This window comes from Corvus kubaryi, unplaced genomic scaffold, assembly GCF_017639235.1.
Source record: "Corvus kubaryi isolate FWS band 111438036 unplaced genomic scaffold, C.kubaryi_AGA036_p1.0 37353, whole genome shotgun sequence".
Lineage (NCBI taxonomy): Eukaryota > Metazoa > Chordata > Aves > Passeriformes > Corvidae > Corvus > Corvus kubaryi.
Window position 1 is genome coordinate 4,978,198 of NW_024581115.1, and position 17,752 is coordinate 4,995,949.

At 56.2% G+C, this 17,752-nt stretch overlaps 1 protein-coding gene across 7 annotated transcripts in view; it reads right to left on the reverse strand.

Moving 5' to 3' along the window:
• Positions 1–17,752, reverse strand: part of SEPTIN9 (septin 9) — a 134,652-nt gene that overhangs the window by 14,777 nt on the left and 102,123 nt on the right. For 6 of the 7 annotated variants that reach the window (XM_042032665.1, XM_042032667.1, XM_042032669.1 and 3 more), the window contains one exon: positions 3,454–3,645. In XM_042032665.1, coding sequence (XP_041888599.1) covers positions 3,454–3,645 — 192 coding nt within the window. Of the gene's footprint in view, positions 1–3,453; positions 3,646–10,533; positions 10,598–17,752 lie in introns of those variants that run through there. The other variant, XM_042032671.1, reaches the window with a different exon arrangement.

Consider the following 17,752-nt stretch of genomic DNA (forward strand, 5'->3'; position numbering starts at 1 on the left):
CAGGGAACCCCAGGAAGAAGCATCCCAGCTGTGCCTTCACTCTCCTGCAGTCTCCTCTGTCCAGCTCCACAGGGAAGGCTTTGGAGCAGCTTGGCAAGCCTTTATCTGGACAGGACTAACAGCAGCAACAATCCTACAAACCTCAGCCCTGCTGCATCTGCTGCTGCTTCCCTGACAGACTTGCTGCTGCAACCGGCCCAGCTGGCTGCACACACACAGGTCCACGCCAGGAGCATCTCTGAATCCCACAGACAACACCCCAGGAAGCACATGAGATTCCACAACTTCAGAAAACAGCTTTTTGAGAAGCATTTTCATATCCCAGAGCTGACACTGAACTGTGTGGAAAGGACACCAGCAGCTCTTGACTCTCCAAGAACAGCTGTCCCATGAGCTTGGAGAACAACTTTTCCAGAGCAAAGAAAACAGAATTAACTCCTCAAAACCCAGGGAGCAGATGCTCTGTGCCCCCTGCAGAGGTCCTGCACACATCAGGGGGACCTCACTGGCCCCATTCTGCCAAGACATTTGCAGACAGTGATCATGGCATTGCCACCAGCACGTCCCTTGTCCCACAGAGTGTCCCTAAGCAGAGTCAGCAAGGGTTTCACCCATATTCTTCAGGGTCCTGGCCCATCCAGGCCACCAAAGCCAACAGTAAGGCCAACCAGCACTGGGCATCACCTCCTGCCATCACCCCACTCCCTGAGCAAACATGAGTTTTAGAGCTGAGTTTGCAGCATCACCAATGGCTGCAATCCAGCACAGGAGAACTCTCTGCCAGCCACAGTCACTGCTGGACTCTGAGAAACACACGGAGCACTGCGGGTAAGTGCTCCCAGCTCTCTGCTGCCTGAAAACAAATGGGCAGGCACAAACAGGTCTGGAGCTGGGCATGCAGAGCCAAACCAGAGCTCTCACTGCACCACTGCTCATCGTGAAATGGAGCACCTGGGGAGAGGGGAAGGCTGGGTGACACACTGGGGACAGGTGAAATCAGGTGACACACTGCCAGAGCTCCAGGCAGTGGCTCTCTGCATTCGTGTCTGTCCAAGCTGCTGGAGCTGCACTGCCTGGAAAGGCACCAGAGGTGAGAGCCACCAGCAGCCAGGATGTGATGTCCCATTGGCACCACAGCCACAGGCTGACCTTGCTGAGCCATGGTGGGGTGCACCTGGAGACCCAAAGGCTGTGGCACAGGCAGCTGAGCACAGGGCAGAGCCCCCTTCCAACAGCCCTGGTTTGCAGTCCACTGCCTCTCCCAGAACTGAAATCCAGCAGGGAAAACGCAGCTGAGCCTGGCCACCTCTGCTCTCCTTCCAGCTGCTTTGCACTGAAAACAACGCAAAAGATGTGCTTTAGGGTTGGGATCTTTTAAAGTTTAGACATTTTTCCTCATCTCTGCAACTTTAGAGGACAAAGGGCTAAGCTGACCTCAGCCTGCAGCCCCCTCTCAGAGCTCTGGTTGGGATTGTGAAACCTTTTTTGAACAGGGACCTTGCTACAGTGGGGAAAGAGTTTTCACAAAGCTCCACCACAGGGACATGGTGAGGAGCGACCCCCACATGGCAGCGATGCTCAGTTCCCACCTCCCCTGCAGGACAAGCCACCTCCCTCCTCCCTGCTCTCATCTCCTGCCTGTAAGACAGAGATTGGAACAATTTCAACTCAAGGACTCACAGCTTAGGCTGGCTGGGAATAATGGAGCTAAACCCATCCCTAGGGAAGCACAGCAGGAGGAGGGCTGGCTGCTGCCCCTTCCCCGAGGTGCCGCTCCTCCCGCATCCCTCCCGCGTCTTCCAGGAGGGCCAGAGCTCGACTTGTTTATGCTGCCCCGAATTCCCAGCCTGCAACCAGCCAGCCCAGCGCCTGCCAAGGGGAGAACAATGTTTTCCAGGCACGCCGCAGCACGGGCCTTCATACCACACACAGCGCTGCCAAGGCCCAGCCATTCCTCAACATCCCTCCCCGCCTGCACAGCACACAGCTGAGGTGCTGAGGCAGCACAGCCTGCTCCTGGAGGGATGGGAGCCTCCTCTGGCAGGGAAATGGGAGCTCAGCACAGGCAATCTCACTTGCAGGCTCCCAGGACCAGTGCAGTGATTCCTCTGCTAGCAGCAAAGAGCTGGAGTTGTTAAAATGTCTCCCAAGAACTCGTTCTGCACTGCCCAGCCTTGCTGTGGTCATCCAGCCTGGGGAACCTTCCCCGTTAGAGGGAATGGAATCATCAAGATGGGAAAGGCAGAGCATCCACAGAGCTTGTTGGAAAGCTACAGCTCACTGGTGTCTTTAACAGAAGAAGTAAACTCTGGATCAGCCCCTTTCACAACCCCAGGCAGACCCCCAGGATACCCTGTGGGACATCCCACAGGCATCACCTGTAGCCTTACACAGCTCTTCCCAGGAGATCCCATGACCATGCTGCTGGTCATTGCCTGGGATTTACTCTCCTCATCCCCCTGCAGCTTCCCTGGGGCATTCAGGCAGGGAGAGCTGCTGCCTGACCAGCCCAGTCCCAAGGAGCACAGCCCAGCTCACATTTGGGGCTCCACGGGACCAGGTGAGACATTAATAGCTGGAAAAGAGCAGAAAAGCCTCATTTCTTTTCCATTTTCCCCCTTGGCCAGTGTCCCACAGGGTCTGCCCAGCTCTCTGGTGTGCCCAGCATTCTGCAGGTCAGTGGCTGTGCCATCCCTGGCTTTGGGGGCCTGGGGGCTGCAGGAGCACAGACCCCCACAGCTGAAGCTGCAGCCAGAACAGCAGCGATGCAGCCAGTGGTCAGTAGCCCAGGAGAGCTAATGAACAGGAGCTTGTGGGCAGCAGGATCTGGGCACACAACCCTCCAGCCCTCCCTCCTTGCATGTGGACACCCCCTGGGACACTCTCATCCCTGCTGTGCCACCCTGCAGGGCCCCAAAGGAGCCACCCAGGCCAAATAACTGAGCCCTGCAAACCCCTCCTGTTGGTCTTTATTCCCACCAGTAAATCACTGTTTTTGGCATTTCTTCCCCGGTACTTGTAGCAGGGCTGCCTGAATACAAAACAACTCACAAACAGGAATTTTACCCAGATCACTGGAAGTACCAGTAAGGATGAGGGCTCTGGAATACCAGCAGCAGTGCAGCCCCTTGAGCCCTTAGTGTGGCCTCTGACTGCTCAGACCAGAGCAGGACTCCTGGGACACCCCTTGAGGTGCTTCCCCCTGGGAGGTGCCCATGGATAATGCACCCCAAGATGAAGGAGGAAGAGGAAGACCATGGACCACATCACATCAACAGCTTTAACTCCAGATGAACTCAGGCCAGCTCCTTGGGAGCAGGGTTTGCTGACTGCCAAGGCAGAGTCCCCAGCGCTGACCCCGAGGAGACCCCAAAGAGGACAAACATCACTGTGGGACAATGACAGCACCCGGCTGAGCACGCTGTGGGCAGCTGGCACGAGGGAACCACTCACCCACGACCATGATGTTGAACTCGAAGCCCTGTTTCATGGCTTTCCTCCTCAGCTGCTCCAGGATGGCGTCAATGCCCACGTAGCCGAAGTCTGCAGCCGGCTTGTCCGGCCGCGCCGGCGCCGCCTGCTTGGGGCCGGCATCCCGTGGAGCGTCCGTCATGCCGGGAGCGTGGCTGGGAACGGCCTCTGGACCTGCGGGGGCAAACACGGGGTGGTCAGAGGTGCTGCTCCTGGAAGGGAATCACAGGAGCTGCCTGCTGCATTCAAAGCAGGAGTAAAGCATGTGTAGAGACTCAGGGTACCAGCAGGCCGGGAGGGAGGAGGCGTGTGGGATCTTCCTCTACAATAATTACATTAAATTTGGGATTTTCTTCCTCCATTTGCTGTGTTCACCTTGATCCCTGCCCACTCCAACAAACCTGCCACAGCAGGATGCTGCTGTGGGGGTGTGAGTGCACCAGGTCCCACAGCAGCTGACCTACTGCCACAGAGCAGGACCCAGCACCCAGAAAGTCCTCGGCCCACGTCTGGGAGTGACAAAGGCTTTCAGCCCCACAGCCCTGTGCCTGGGCACTGCTGTGGGACTGGCAGACCTACACATCCCGCTCCTCCACACCACTGGAATTACAGCACTGTGCAGATTGCTGATGTGAACAGCTCAGCCACGTTCTGGGTGGGAGCTGGATGGCTTTGCAGACACAGGGAGCCCTTGGCATCCTCTGCCACGTGCCCTCCTCGAGCTCCAGCTGACGAAGATCAGAGGCTGCCGGCCCTGGCTTGTGGAAAACCCAACACATTTGCATCAAGAGGAGTTGTGCCAGACAACGCCCACGCAGCCACCGAGCTTCTGTGATCTCGTTCTCCTTCTGTCCATATCTGCTCAGAAGCCCAAACCCATCAGCCTCCCTCAGAGACGGGGTGCCTGTCTCCCCTGCAAGATGCTCCAACCTAACAAAGTTCTTCAGAAGAAGCAAATGTAAAACCACTGCCTCAGCCAACAGCTCGTAAGAAAAAGCAGGGAATTATCTACTCCCAGGCACCAGGCAGGAGCATTGGGAAGGACAAAGTGCCCCATGTGCCCCGAGGTGATGCAGCCTTGTTCCCTGCCAGTCCCAGCTGCTTCCAATCACCCACAGCGGATACAGCAAATACCCCGAGGGCAGAGCGTGCACAAGGTCAGCCCAGTCCCCTGCAAGCTCCTGGAGGCACCAGCCACATGCAGCACTGCTGCTCCTCTGATCCGGGCACAGAGAGGGAGGTTTTAGGAAAACACACTTCTAAGAGCCCTCGCCACCCCAGGCTGCTGCTGCTCAGTGCCTGCAGCCACCAGCCTAAGTGAGCATTTTGTTGTTGCTCAGTGTTTTGCAATGCTTATTTATTATTTTTTAATCGTTTATTATTATTAAGAAAAACATCGTTATTTGCACAGTCCTCACACCTCCAGACAGCAACACAGCTCTCAGCTCGTCTCACCCCAGTTATTCCTGGCCTTTGATGATGTGTTGCCTGCTTTTCTCTCCCTCCCTCTCTCTGTAGGAGTGTGGCTGGGCCAAAGGGGCTCCTCCAAGCACAAGCCCATCACCCCTTCTCCTCTGGCCGTGTCAGACCTGACCCTGCTGGAGTCTGTGAGGTGGAACCACTCTCTTCCTGCAAGCACAGCACACTTCCACGTGCTTAATATAGGCCAAGCAGAAAAAAAAAATTAAAAAAGGAAGAAAAAACAAACCTAGAACTAATGCCAACGACTGTTGGGTCCCTTTGAACAGTTTTTTCCAACCCTCGATCCCGGGCTGCGTAGCTGAGCATTACTCACAGAGCTGCTGGAGAGCAAACACGCTGTCCCTGACACTCATGGGAGCATCCAGGAACACTGCACAGCTGGAGCTGCACTGCCACTGGGAGCATCCCACTCCTCCCAGGAACACTGCACAGCTGGAATTGCAACTGCCACGCTGCCCCTCGCAAAATCAACCAGCCCAGCCTGCCCGAGGCCTCACCACAAATCCCAAATTAGCCCCGTTCCAAAGTGGCAAGGCCAAAAGCATAACACTAAAAAAAAAAAAAAAAACCAACAAAACGACAACTAAATCATGTGGAAAATATGCTGCCACCAGCAGCAATGCCGGGTTATGCAATGGGTTTAATTCCTCCAGGCACCACTTGTGTGCACAGGACAGCCCCAAGGATGGGATGGCAAACTGGGACACTGGGGCAGGTAAGGTGCAGAGAAATTAAGAAATTAAATAGAGCAGAAAGCCACCCTCCACTTGACAGAGGCCAGGAGCATCTCCAGCACCTCAAGGAGCAGTTGGCAGCATGCAGAGGGGCTGACCTGTCCCCAGGCAGGGGGACATGCAGGAAAACTGTTCCCAGCTCAGGGAGCAGACACTCTGTGGCCCTCAGGGGGAGAAGGAGGGCTCAGGGCTCCCCAGACTCCAGCCAGACCAAAGCCACAGGAAGAGCAGCACCCAGGCTGGGCAGTCCATGTGATTCAGCTGGTCTGTGGGGAACTGGTGATTTAAAGCACCTGGGTCCTGACTGCGGAAAAATACAATAAAAATCAGTATATTGCAGCTAGGAGTGTCTGCAGCACAGCAGGGACGCAAAGCCCCCCATGCCACAGCACCATCAGCAAACTCCCCAGGGAAATGCCACAACTCAAACATGCAATTTTTGTTTCAGCTTCCCAGCACTGAACTGGTCTTTTCTTAGCAAAAACTCCAGTGTCACACTCGGCTCCAAGGGGTTTGTGCCAGCAGAAGGAGGGTGCAGCCAAACCACAGGAGCACTCGGTGGCACACAGGGATGCTGTGCTGGGTGGCATGCAGCACTCCCAGGAGTCACTTGTCTAAAACAGAAAGACCCTAGAAATACATTGGAGCAGAGCAGTGGATGCCTGGGATGCTTCATGGGCACATCCTGCATTTGTCTGACCTGCTGTGCTCTCTGAGGGGATAGTGTCAAACCTGTGGTGCTGCCAGAGCCAGTGTCACCGAGCGGCCGCTTCCAGAGCACTGCAAGGAGGGATGGGTTAATAAATACCAAATGCTATCTGAAATCCCTGATTGCCACGGAGTCCCTGCCAAGAGCAGGACCAGACCTCACATGGTTCACCATTGTCACCTTAACCCAACTGTTGTCCCCCACACAAGGGGACATCGCTCTGCTGATGGGGCAGAGAGCTCAGAGCCTGCAGCTCTCTCCCACTCAAGGGCTCCTGGATAAACATCAAGCACATGGGAACAAGTGCCATATTTAGGCCTCCTCTGCCAGGGAAACCCTGTCCATGTGGGCACAGGAGATGTGGAGATGGTCAGGGCAGCGCTGCACCAAGTGGGGACAGAGCCAGAGCTCCGGCTCGGGCACAGCTGACTCAGGACAGCTGTTCCAAAGTTGATTTTGCCAAAGACTCGGGGCTGTTGCTCTGTAATTGATGCATGTCAGACACGAGCCAAAGCCAACATCTGCGAAGCAGCAGATGAAAGGCACCCTGCAGGGAGGGAAGCCCCTGGGAGCCCCCCGGGGACCCTCCTGCTCCTCCAGCCAGCTGGACACCGTGTGCCGTGGGATGGGCTTGGCCAGCGGCTGCTGGACACACTGTGCTGGTGCCACCAGGCTGCCACAGACCAGAACACTGTGGGCAGGGCATGTAAGGACAGCCATGGGCTCCCCCAAAACCCAGGGGCTGGTAATCCTCCCTGAGGATCTGGGATAGGGATCTGCAGGAGACTGGGGCTTCACTGCAGACACACAAAGGTTAAAGAACCCCCGCAGGGGCTGAACTGGGAATGTCTCATCCAGCTCAGGTCCTGGCTAGACCCAGCAGCTCTGCTGGCGATCTGGGAGAGCAGAGCTGGTCCTGGAGCAGGGTTGGTCATAGACCTGGTGCTCAGTGGCTGCACAGAGCAACTGGAGAGGGGCCAGGAGGCTGCACCTGTGCCATGGCTGCCTGTCAGCAGATCCAAACCATTGCACACTCTGTGGATGCAACAGATCCAAACCATTGCACGCTCTACAGATGCACGCACAATCAAGGGCAAAATGGCAATGTTTGGGAAGTAAATCCAAGAAACACCCCTCGGATGCCAGGAGTACCAAGCACTGGTCACCTTTCGATGATGCTGCAACCAGTTCTGCAGAGCTACAAGCACCCAGAAGACCAGGACGCTGTGGAAAACTGCCCTTCCCTCCACACAACAGACACTGGAAGTACTATGGGCTCCCAGATTTGTGGGATGGATTCATGCAAACACAGAGAGCAGGTTCAGAGCAGTGCACAGTGGTGTGAAAGCACAGCCTGGGCAGCTGAGTATCCACAGATGTTTTCAAGGGAGAAGTGTGAACCACCTAATCTTTTGATTTTTGGGAGCAGCTCTCTTGGAGAATCGTGCCTGTAGGGTGTCGCAGAGGCATTTTTAGCTCCAAAGAGTGAATCTCAGCTCCTGGTTAAGGACAGCTGGCTGTCAGGACTGCAGCCCACGTGGCCTCCAGGGCCTCTCCCCTCGGCACACTGAGCAGTGACCACAGGCCATGGAAACAGATCCAACCTGCGGAGGAGGTGGCAGAGCCTGTCCCTTCTGAGGGGACAGCAGGAGTCAGGAGGGAGGGAGTCAGCAAAGCCAGGACTGGATGCAATCCCAGCATGGCCCAGGCACTGGTGATTTTTTCAGCTGCCCAGTCACTGCCACCACGGGATCCCCTGGTGCTGAACGTGGCAGGTCCCTGCTGGGTGTGTGGGTGCCAGGGAATGTGAGGCACAGCTCAGTCCGAAGCTGGGGTGGCTCGGGCTGGCACAGAGCCAGTGCCACAGACCCTGCAGCACCAAACTGTAACCAGGGGATGTTCCTATTATTCAGCTCCAATCACCAGCACCTGACAGGCCCAAGCTGGAGTCTGTCCCTCGCATCCCTGGGCATTGGGCTACAGTTTCAGGCTGGCTGCCAGCCCAAGCCCACCTACCAACCAGTTATGTTTCCTTCTCAGCTTGCATTTCCACCTGGGTGCCAACAAACACGACCCAGAAATAGCAGAGTATGCTTAACTCCTCTTCATTTGACCAAATCCACCCAAGAGCTGCCAGAGAGGTGGCCGGGTACACTCCTGATGCTCCAGGCTTGAACCCTTTTACTCAGGTGGGGAATAAACCCATTTTCAGAGTTTTATAAAAGGAGGCAGTGACTCCTGCTGTGGTGTGAGGGCTTCCACAGGTGACCAGTCGGGGCCACAGCCCTAAGCCACAAGTCATGGGCACGCATCACGTGCAGGTCGAGCTGTCCCCGCCAGCCACGTGCGCTTCCGTCCTCACTCACTGTGTGCTCTGTGTGCTTCCCCTCCTGCTCCGGAAGCCCAGCAGCCCCTGCCCTCTGCCGCTCAACCCTCCCGGCTCTTTTATTTACAAGAGATGGATGCTTCAGTGCTCCCCATCACTGCTTCCGTTCCCATCTTAAACCCGCTGGCTGCTGCAGGCTCTGGTCACCAGCGTGTCTGGGCTGGCGTGCACGAGCCCATCCCAGGGGTGAAAACGTGGTGCCAGCTCCACAACCTCAAACTGCTGCCTGCTGCTCCATTGCCAGCTCCTGTGCTGCCCGGATGTGGCATGAGGCTGACCACCACCCTGCCCTGGTTGGACACGTGTAGCTCTGGCAGCACAACCCTAGTCCGACATTCTCATTTCTCCAAGCATGTGAGACAGCAGCTCTAAACCACTTGCAAAGAGTTCTTAGACTGTTCTCCATGTTTGAAAAGGAGAAGATGATCACAAACAACCTCAAGTCTTGGCTTGGGCATACAGAGGTCTCTGGCCATGCAGCCTCACTGATCTCCCTCTGTAAGGAGCTTCCCCCAGAGCTGGAGCAAGGCTGATCCCAGAGCAGCCCTGCCTCACTGGGAACGCCCCATTGAGAGGAACCTTCCCGCACACAGATCCCAGCAGAAGCTGCTCCATCAGCTGGCCCCGTGTAGCCCATGCAGTGGCCAGCACAGCCCTTGCTCCCCGCAGACAGGCTCAGGGTGCCCGTGCCCAGGAGGGTCCAAGGACACCCACAAAGCTGATTCCATGGGGGCTCCGAGGATGGCATCCACTCCCACCCCTGTCCACCCACCCTGGACAATGGTACTCAGCACAGGGGGAACATGGGGACCCTCCCCAGCCCCCAGCCAAGAGAAAGCACCCTGTCACCACTGCTCTGCAGAGCTCTGCGCTGTGAAAACAAAGAGCCAGGCAGCGCTCCCCAAACTCAGCTTGTCCAGACAACACTGCAGAAGGAATGAGTCCGGCCAAGCCCCAGGAACGGGCCCCGGGCACGGCTGAGTGTGCCCAGGGCTGCCGAGCCGCACTCCGGGGCTGATGCCCGCGTCCCACGAGGCACTGAACGCAGCTACGGCAAAGAAAGGAGCGAGCCAGAGGGATTCACATCCCGGGGGTTGCAGTTCAGGCTTCCTTTTTTTTTTTTTTTCCCTATTTTTTTTCTCCCCTTTTAAAATGATTTTTTCGCTTGGTTTTGTTCTTTGAAGGGTAGGGTGGTATGGATTTTAATTTCGTTTCTTTGTTTGGTTGGGGTTTTTTTGCTTTCTTTCGTTACTAAAGGCAGCTGCGCCCCAGACGCCCCGCGAGCCCTTCAGCGGGGGCAGCAGCCGGAGCAGGGCGAGCAGGGCAGGGGACAAGGGGGTACCCACGGGGACAGAGCAGGGGACCAGGGGGTGCCTCCCAGGCAGGGGAGGGTTTGATCTATTGATCTCTATTGATCTCTATTGATCTCTATTTCTCCCGGACAATGCCGGCAGCGCGGCCAGGCGGTGCCGAGCAGCGGCCCCTCTTGTGGGGCACAGCGGCGGCAGAAGGGGGCCGGGGGCCGAGCCCCCCTCCCCCAGCACCCTGTGCCCCTGGCCCGGGGACCCCCTGCCCCGGCGGGGAACCCCCACACCGCGCCCCGCCGCCCTCCGTGGGAACCGCGGGACCCACCCCCCGCGCTCTCAGGCCCTTCCCCAGGGTAATTCACCCCAAAAAAGCACTTCCCTCCACCATAATTCCCCCCTCCGCTGCCCCCCGGAGCCCCCGCCCCTTGGGCACCGGAGACTCACCCGCGGCGGCGGCGGCTCCGGCAGCCGGTGGCTCCCGCCTCCTCCCGCGCTGTCCTCCGCCTCCTCCCCCATCGCCCTTCCTCCTCCTCCTCCCCCATCACCCTGCCTCCTCCCCCTCCAGCCCGGCCCGGGGGGATGGAGCCTCTTCCCGGGAAGTTGCTTCGCCCCCGGGCGGTTTCCATCCCCCCGCCGCTCCCGGCCCGGCCCGGCCCAGGGGGGCCCGCAAAGGGTGAGAGGAAGAAGAGTTTGGGGGCACGGCACGGCCCGGGTCCGCGCAGGAGGTGCGGGGAGACTTCCACGGGAAAGAGAGAGGCTGGGACAAACGGGGCAGCCCCAACACGAGAGGAGCCCAGTGCTCCAGGGACAAGGGCCACTCTCTCATCCACATCCCCGTCCCCGAGGCCAGGGAAGCCTTTTGCTTTCTAGCATCCCGAAATTCTCCAGCAGAGCCCCAAAGCACTCCCGGCGGGTGTGAGCGCTGGGAGTGTGGCCTCGGTTTGCTCTGGGCTGCATCTCACATCTGCCAGGACAAGATGTCAACCTACCCCCACGGGCACGGCTGCTCTCTAAAATGATGTCAGTGACGCTGAATGAAGATATTAGCTGTCTCCACAAGTCCTTCCTGCCTTATACCTTGATCCCAGAGCATCCCCACCACCTCTCTCCCACCAGCAGAGGGAAGGGCCAGCCACAGGAGGGAAGCTGCCATGTCCCTCCAACACACACCCTGGTGTGGGGTGAAGTCCCCTCTGTGATGTCCAGCAGTGGCGGTGGGACTCTCTCCTGTCACAGCCAAGAAGAAGCCAACCTCCCTCTTTTGGGCTCCTGGGTCTGACACGTTCCTTTGACCCACCCTATGACCTCAGAACTTTTTCCCTGCAGTTCCCAGACTTGCACTCCCAGAGAAAGGCCTGCAGGTGATGAAAGGGTTAAGACAGATGTGCACATCTGCAATTTTCAACACCCAGAGGACTCCATTTCCCACATTTCCCCTGCACAGCCTGCAAGCCCAGAGCTAATACTCGTACTTCCTTTTTGAGCTGTTACCAGCATCACCAGCCTCTGGCTAAGCTCCTGCACTTGATGCCAGCCCTGCCACCTGTGCCCGTGGCACCACAGCCCCCCTGCCCTGTCTCCTGCCTGTGGCTCTATCGTGGCTGTCACCTTCCCTCTCCACTTCCGGACCACCAGCAGTGGCAGATCTTCCTCCAACAAGCACTGCCACCACACACCAGGCTGGCAGCAGCCCCTTCCCACCCCACCAGGCTGGCAGCAGCCCCTCCCCACCCCACCAGGCTGGCAGCACCCCTCCCGTGATGCCCAGCAAGGCTGGCATAGGCTGCTCTGCAAACGATGGGTGCTCAGGGGGGGCAAGACCACATCCCCCCCCACTTCAGCAAGTACCACAAATACCAATTTCTGAGAAACCTTTACCCAGCACCCAGGCAGGAAACCCAGCCTCAATCTGCTTATGCTGCAGCTGCGTGCAGCTTTCTGCCAGATTACACCACTTTTTATGACTTATTAAAGCTTTAACCCCTATCAATGGGCATTAGTGTTTTAATCTCTCTAATCTCCAGGAAAATCCAATGCTAGATGCCAAACCGGGCTTGCCCGAGTAGCAGCTGGGTCTGTTTGTAAGTCGCTCCAGCCTTGTTTTAGCTGGAGAAAGGCAGGAAAAGGCTGTGCCCAGCTCACTTAGGTGCTGTGCTTGCACAAAGATTAAAGGGAGGATCTCAAGTGCATGTGGGCTCTGCAGATGCGATGTGCTCTTCCTGTCCCTGCCATCAAGTTGGCCACATCTGTGGCTCTGCAGGAATTAAACATCAGCACAGGGTTCATGTGCCCAAACCAAGAGCAGCAAACACAGGTGAGCAGGCGTGCTCAGCCACGTGAACCAACTCCTTGCTCCTTGGAGTTAGTTTTTTCAGACTGAAATCATGGGCATACTTTAGTCTTGCCTGTGAGGGAACAAAAATAACCATAGAAAAGTTCTCCCCATGGTCAATGAATCTCTGCAAAGACATTTCACAGAATCACAGACTGGTTTGGTTGGAAGGGACCTTAAAGACCATCTAATTCCAATCATGGGCAGGGACACCGTCCCCTAAACCAGGTCCAACCTGGCTTTGGACAATTCCAGGGACGTGGCAGCCACAGCTTCTCTGAGAACCCTGTGCCAGGGCCTCCCCACCCTCAGGAGGAAGAAATCGGAGCACACAGGAACTCAACACTGTGTACAAGTTGTTTCCCAGATTAATTAATAGAAAATATTTTGTTTCAACTCTTATCCTTCCCAGGAGCAACAGGTGGTGAGCGAGCAGCTCAGAAGGACAACAAAGTGTCATCCTTGGCCCCACAGCAAGTGCAGCAGCCCTTTAGTAGCACTGCTGGTCCCCAGGATGGCTTTCGGTGACTTTGGGGTGTTTGTGCAGAGGTGGAACTCACAGAGTGACAAACAGCCACCTCTGGGATTTGTTCTTACAGGAGCATCTCCGTTCCTGCAAGGAGAACAGGGCCCTGTGCTTCTCCCACTGCTCGTTTCTGGCTCTGAGCACAGGCAGGACCGACAGGCAGAGGAAGGAAGCAGCTTTACCCCTACAGTGAAGATGAACTGGACAGGGATTAAGTGACTCACCCAGGGTCACACAGAAATCTTACAGCAGAGCCAAGAACTGGATCCAAATCCTCTAATTAAGGGTTTTAAAATCACAAACTCATTGTTCTTCTCTTAGAAAAAACTAATAATCAGAGTTAGGAGCAATTCTAAAGAGGCCCATTGCTGTTGTAAGTTGTACCGAGGGATTTGAACTAACTACAGATCCAGCTTTTAGTCTTGCAACTAATCTGAAATGTTAAGGAAGATTCCTGCCTGGCTTACACAATCTAATCTGTACTGCTTTATGGGACATCCTTGTAGTGAAAGAAGGTCCCCATGTCACAGCCACACCCTGCAGGGCTGGTAGGGCTGACTGGAGAAGGTGGTCCAGCACTCATGCTCAGGGATACAGCAGTGAGGGTTTCAACAGACCCTGAGTTTTGGGAACAATCCCAGCCACAGTCCTTTGCAGCAGAGAACTGCCCAGCAGTGGGGCTGTCCCCCAGCAGCACTGCAGCTCTCCCCTGCGCCGGGCAATGCTCTGCCCTTGGCCAGCTCCAACCATAAATCCCCAGCTTCGAGGAATAACCAGGATTAGCAGGTGAAGGCAGCTTCACCAGCACTATCCAGCCTGTGGGCAGACCTGCCAACAAACTCACTTCATCCCAAGCTGCCCAGCACTTAAGAAAACATCAAATCCCTCAGGCACAGGCAGCACGAGCGGGATGTTCTCTCACAGGAATGCTGAAGGGACATTTCCAATTTTACTGCACTTCAGCAGTCTCCAGTTAAAAGTGCACTATTAGGGCTTAGGAAATAATTTTTATTCTTTCAATATTGCTGCAATGCTGACTACCTGCCAGTCCCCAGTGACTTTGACAGACAGACGGAAATTCTGCCAGCTGTATTTATAATCTCAGATCAATAGCAGAATGAAATGCAGAGACCTTGGTGAAGCACCAGCAAACTCAGTGGAAAGCAGCATGAGTGAGAAAAGGACAAGAGCTTGAAGATCACAAGACCAAAATTTAATTTTTTTTAGCATTGAAAGAGACACCATCACCTCTAGCAGGAACAGAAAGGATCTCCCAATGCCAGGAACATCTAAAAACAACCCCAAAGCTTTTCTAAGAGCCTGAGTGCAGGTCTGCAAGTGTTACCACTCAGGCAGAGCTCTGGCAGGCAGCCACCACAGTCCCTGCAGCATGTGCAGGGTAACTCCCCAGAACATCTCTAGGACCCACAGGTCAATGACATTTCCTCTTCTCTGGCTGTACTGAACTCCCAAGTCGATGGATTATGCTGGTTTTTGTCTTTAAAGCTACCTGGTTTCTGGCATTGAACAGCTCCTCTGAGCAGCCCATGTCAGACAGACCTCTGCAGGTATCCCACCAGTTCCTTCATGAAAGAAGCTCTTTGGTGGCTTAAATCTCCCTAGAGAAGGAGGGTAGTGGAGCAGCAGTAACATGGGGTGCAGGCACTGCCAGGAGCATCCCAGAGCCCTCCAGAACTCAGGGACCAACCACCAATCAACCCCTCCACGCCCTGGCCAGGAGCAGGATCCAGACCCTCCAGCATCACTGCACCGTGGCTGTTCTGCTGAACCCACATCACACCCAGGACTGGCCCAGCTTCCACCACACCAAAACCCAGAGTCTCCTCCAGCTGGACATCTTCAGACCGCTCCCACTTTCCAGGAAGGAAGGAAGAAATGATTTCACACGCTGTCACCAGCCATCAGGAGCAGCTGGCACTGTGTCCTTGGCATGAGTCACCCACTCCCTGGGGAGGCCGTGCCTCGGCTCCGGTGTCACATCCCAGCAGTGTCCATGCAGCAGCCTCCCTTCCTCTGGCACATTCCTCCTGCAGAGGATCTGCACCTCCTGCCTGCTCCCGCGAGGCAGGAGGGTCCTCACTGTGCTTGAACAATCCACCATTTTCCAGCAGGGAACAGGCTTTGCTAGGAAGGGACTCCACAGTCACAGATATTTGGAAAAAGCAATAAAGAACCCCAATCCTCCCAAATTCCTTTTCCCTTGCAGGGAACACTGGTTGGGGCACTGATGTGCTGGTTTGGACAGACACAAAGCACTCTCAGCATCTTCCAGGCACTGCTGTGGCCTCAGCTCTGAGCACAGGTTTTGCTCAGCAGGGACAGGTCTGTCCTGGCCCCAAAACGCTGCTGCTCAGATCCCTGGGCCAGCTCTGCAGATGGCACAGCCCAGCCATGCCCAAGGAAACACACTTGGCTCCTTTGGCTGCTTAGGAGCAGTCCTCACCCCTCCTCTTCAAGGGCATGATCTGCTCCCCAGACATCCACAGAGTATCCCAAAGGACAAATTATCCCTAAAAGAGGTAAAGCAAAACTCTCTGCATCTCACCCCCCCAGCATCCCAGAGCCCCACTCCACCAAACCCCTGCATCCTGCCCTGTGGAGAGAGAGGGAGCAGATGGAGCCTACACAGAGCTCACACACCGAAGGGCACCTCCCAGAGCCCCAGCATCCTCCTTCACCACCTCTGCTCCTCCTCTGCACGGTCAAAGCAGACCCGGCAGCAGAGGCACAGGATGAGTTTGGTGAAAATAAATCACCTTTGCAAGGGAGAGCAGCAGGGAGTGAAAAGTTCAACCGCCCGAGTCACCCCAAACTTGCTCAAGTCGTTCAAACTGTCACACCCCAAAGTGGCATCTCCTCTCTAGATGGGGAGATGGCCTGGCAGTGGCACAGGGACATCCCTGGGGGTCACAGCAACCCCTGGTACAAACCAAGCTGCAAAGAAGGTGCTGGGGTGTCCTAATGGTTCCTGCAGGCCACGTGCAAGGATACACGTCCCTGCAAGCTGTACATAATGGGCCCTTCTCCACCCTTTGTCTGCTGCCCCTTTTAAACCTATAAACGCCGTTTGGAGGTAAAGAAGAAAGAATTTAGGGCATCCTAACCCTGAAAAGAAGGAAAACTCCATTCAAGCTGCCGGGCTGTCTCCTGCAGCTTAATTAATAACAACCCATCCCCAGCAAGCTGCTGCAACGCCAGCTGTCTCCTCGGATGGAGGTGCCTTGCTCCGAATAATAGCGCTTTGTGTTTTGATGGGAAAAGGTCAGGAGGATGGGGGGGAGGAGGAGCTCGGGTGGGAGGGAAATGCGTCGCCGCCCTGCAGTTCCCAACGCCATGAGCGAGTCCCGCTCGGTCCCCATCTGCTGCTGGGTCAGATTTAGGAGATGGTGGCACCCCTCCATCCGCCTTGGGGTGATCACGTCCTAAAACTCAGCAGGGAGAGGGACACGGGGAGAATTCAGGCCTGTGGGCTGCACTCCCCCACTGCTGGGAGGCCTGGGAGCTCCTGATGCCACTTTGACATGGTCCAGGACCCCCTCTGGGGAAATCCCTGCCCTGCTCTTATCAGGAGGCTCCCTGATAACAGCACAGGATCAGCGCTGCAGGGAGCCAGCGCTGTGTGCCCCCGGCAGCTTTTCCAGGCCACCAGAAAGGGATGTTCCCTGCTACCATTTGGCTTTTGCATAAACAAACAAGCCAAGCCAAGGCTCAGAGCAGCAGCGGATGAATCCAAGGTGATGCAACAATGCGCCACAGAGGGGAAACAAAGTAAAATGGACCCGAGCCCTAGGTGTGAGATGCCCACAGCCACCAGACTCCAGGGCATGGCCATGAAATCACCTCCATTTCTTCTCAGCCACAGAGCCCAGCACCGAGTAGCAAACCAAGACACCTCCTTGGATCCTGGGCACCAGAGCTGAGGGCTCCTGGGATCCCTGTGGGTGCTCTCTGCCTGCCATTGCCCTGCTCCCGGCTGGTTACCCAGGAAAAGGGATGCTCCTGCCGCAGCAGGCATGGCTGGGCATTGGTGCCCGGGGAGCACCACTGAACATGGTCAGTGCCCTCTCAGGAGCACACAGGCAGCTCTCGTGCTCCGCCAGCCGGCCTGGCCTCTGCTCTCACCGTCACTTTTGCCCCCTCCTTGTCCCACCCAAGTCCCTCTGTGCCATCCAGGCAGCCCGGGGCTGCCCCAGCACGGAGACACTTCTGGTCCCAGTGCAGGACTGGGGCACAAACTCCCATCCATCTATCTTGGGGAACAGAGACTAAAAATGGCAAAGAAAGGCAGCAGCAAGCAGCGTTAGGGCAGCTCCCTGTCCCACAGACATGTCCCCTACCCAGGCACCAAGGCTTTGCACTTCATCCCCCAGCTGTGCAGGGGGAGGACACAGCCCACAGTGCCCCGCTTCCACCCCAGGAAAAGGTCCCTGTTGCTTAGCAAAGGGCCATTCATCACCAGGACTGTGTGGGATGACAAAGGGTTAACCCACTGCAGCTGGGCCAGAAATACCATCCAGGACAAAGAGAGACTTCATGTCACCCGCATCCGCCCAGCACGAGGAAAAAGGGGCCTTAATCCGATTCCCAAAGAAAATGTGGCTTTTACAGCCCCGCCTGGCCAGGCCCCTCCAGCAAGTTTTGCATCTACAGCAAGAGTTAACCCAGTCTGAGTCTGAGAAGGGGCCAGAAAATAGGAAGGGAAATCACTTTTCCACAAGTTCGTGAGAAGGGAGAGCTGGCTGGAGACGGCTGGACCCAGGCAGCATCCCTGCAGCAGGACCACA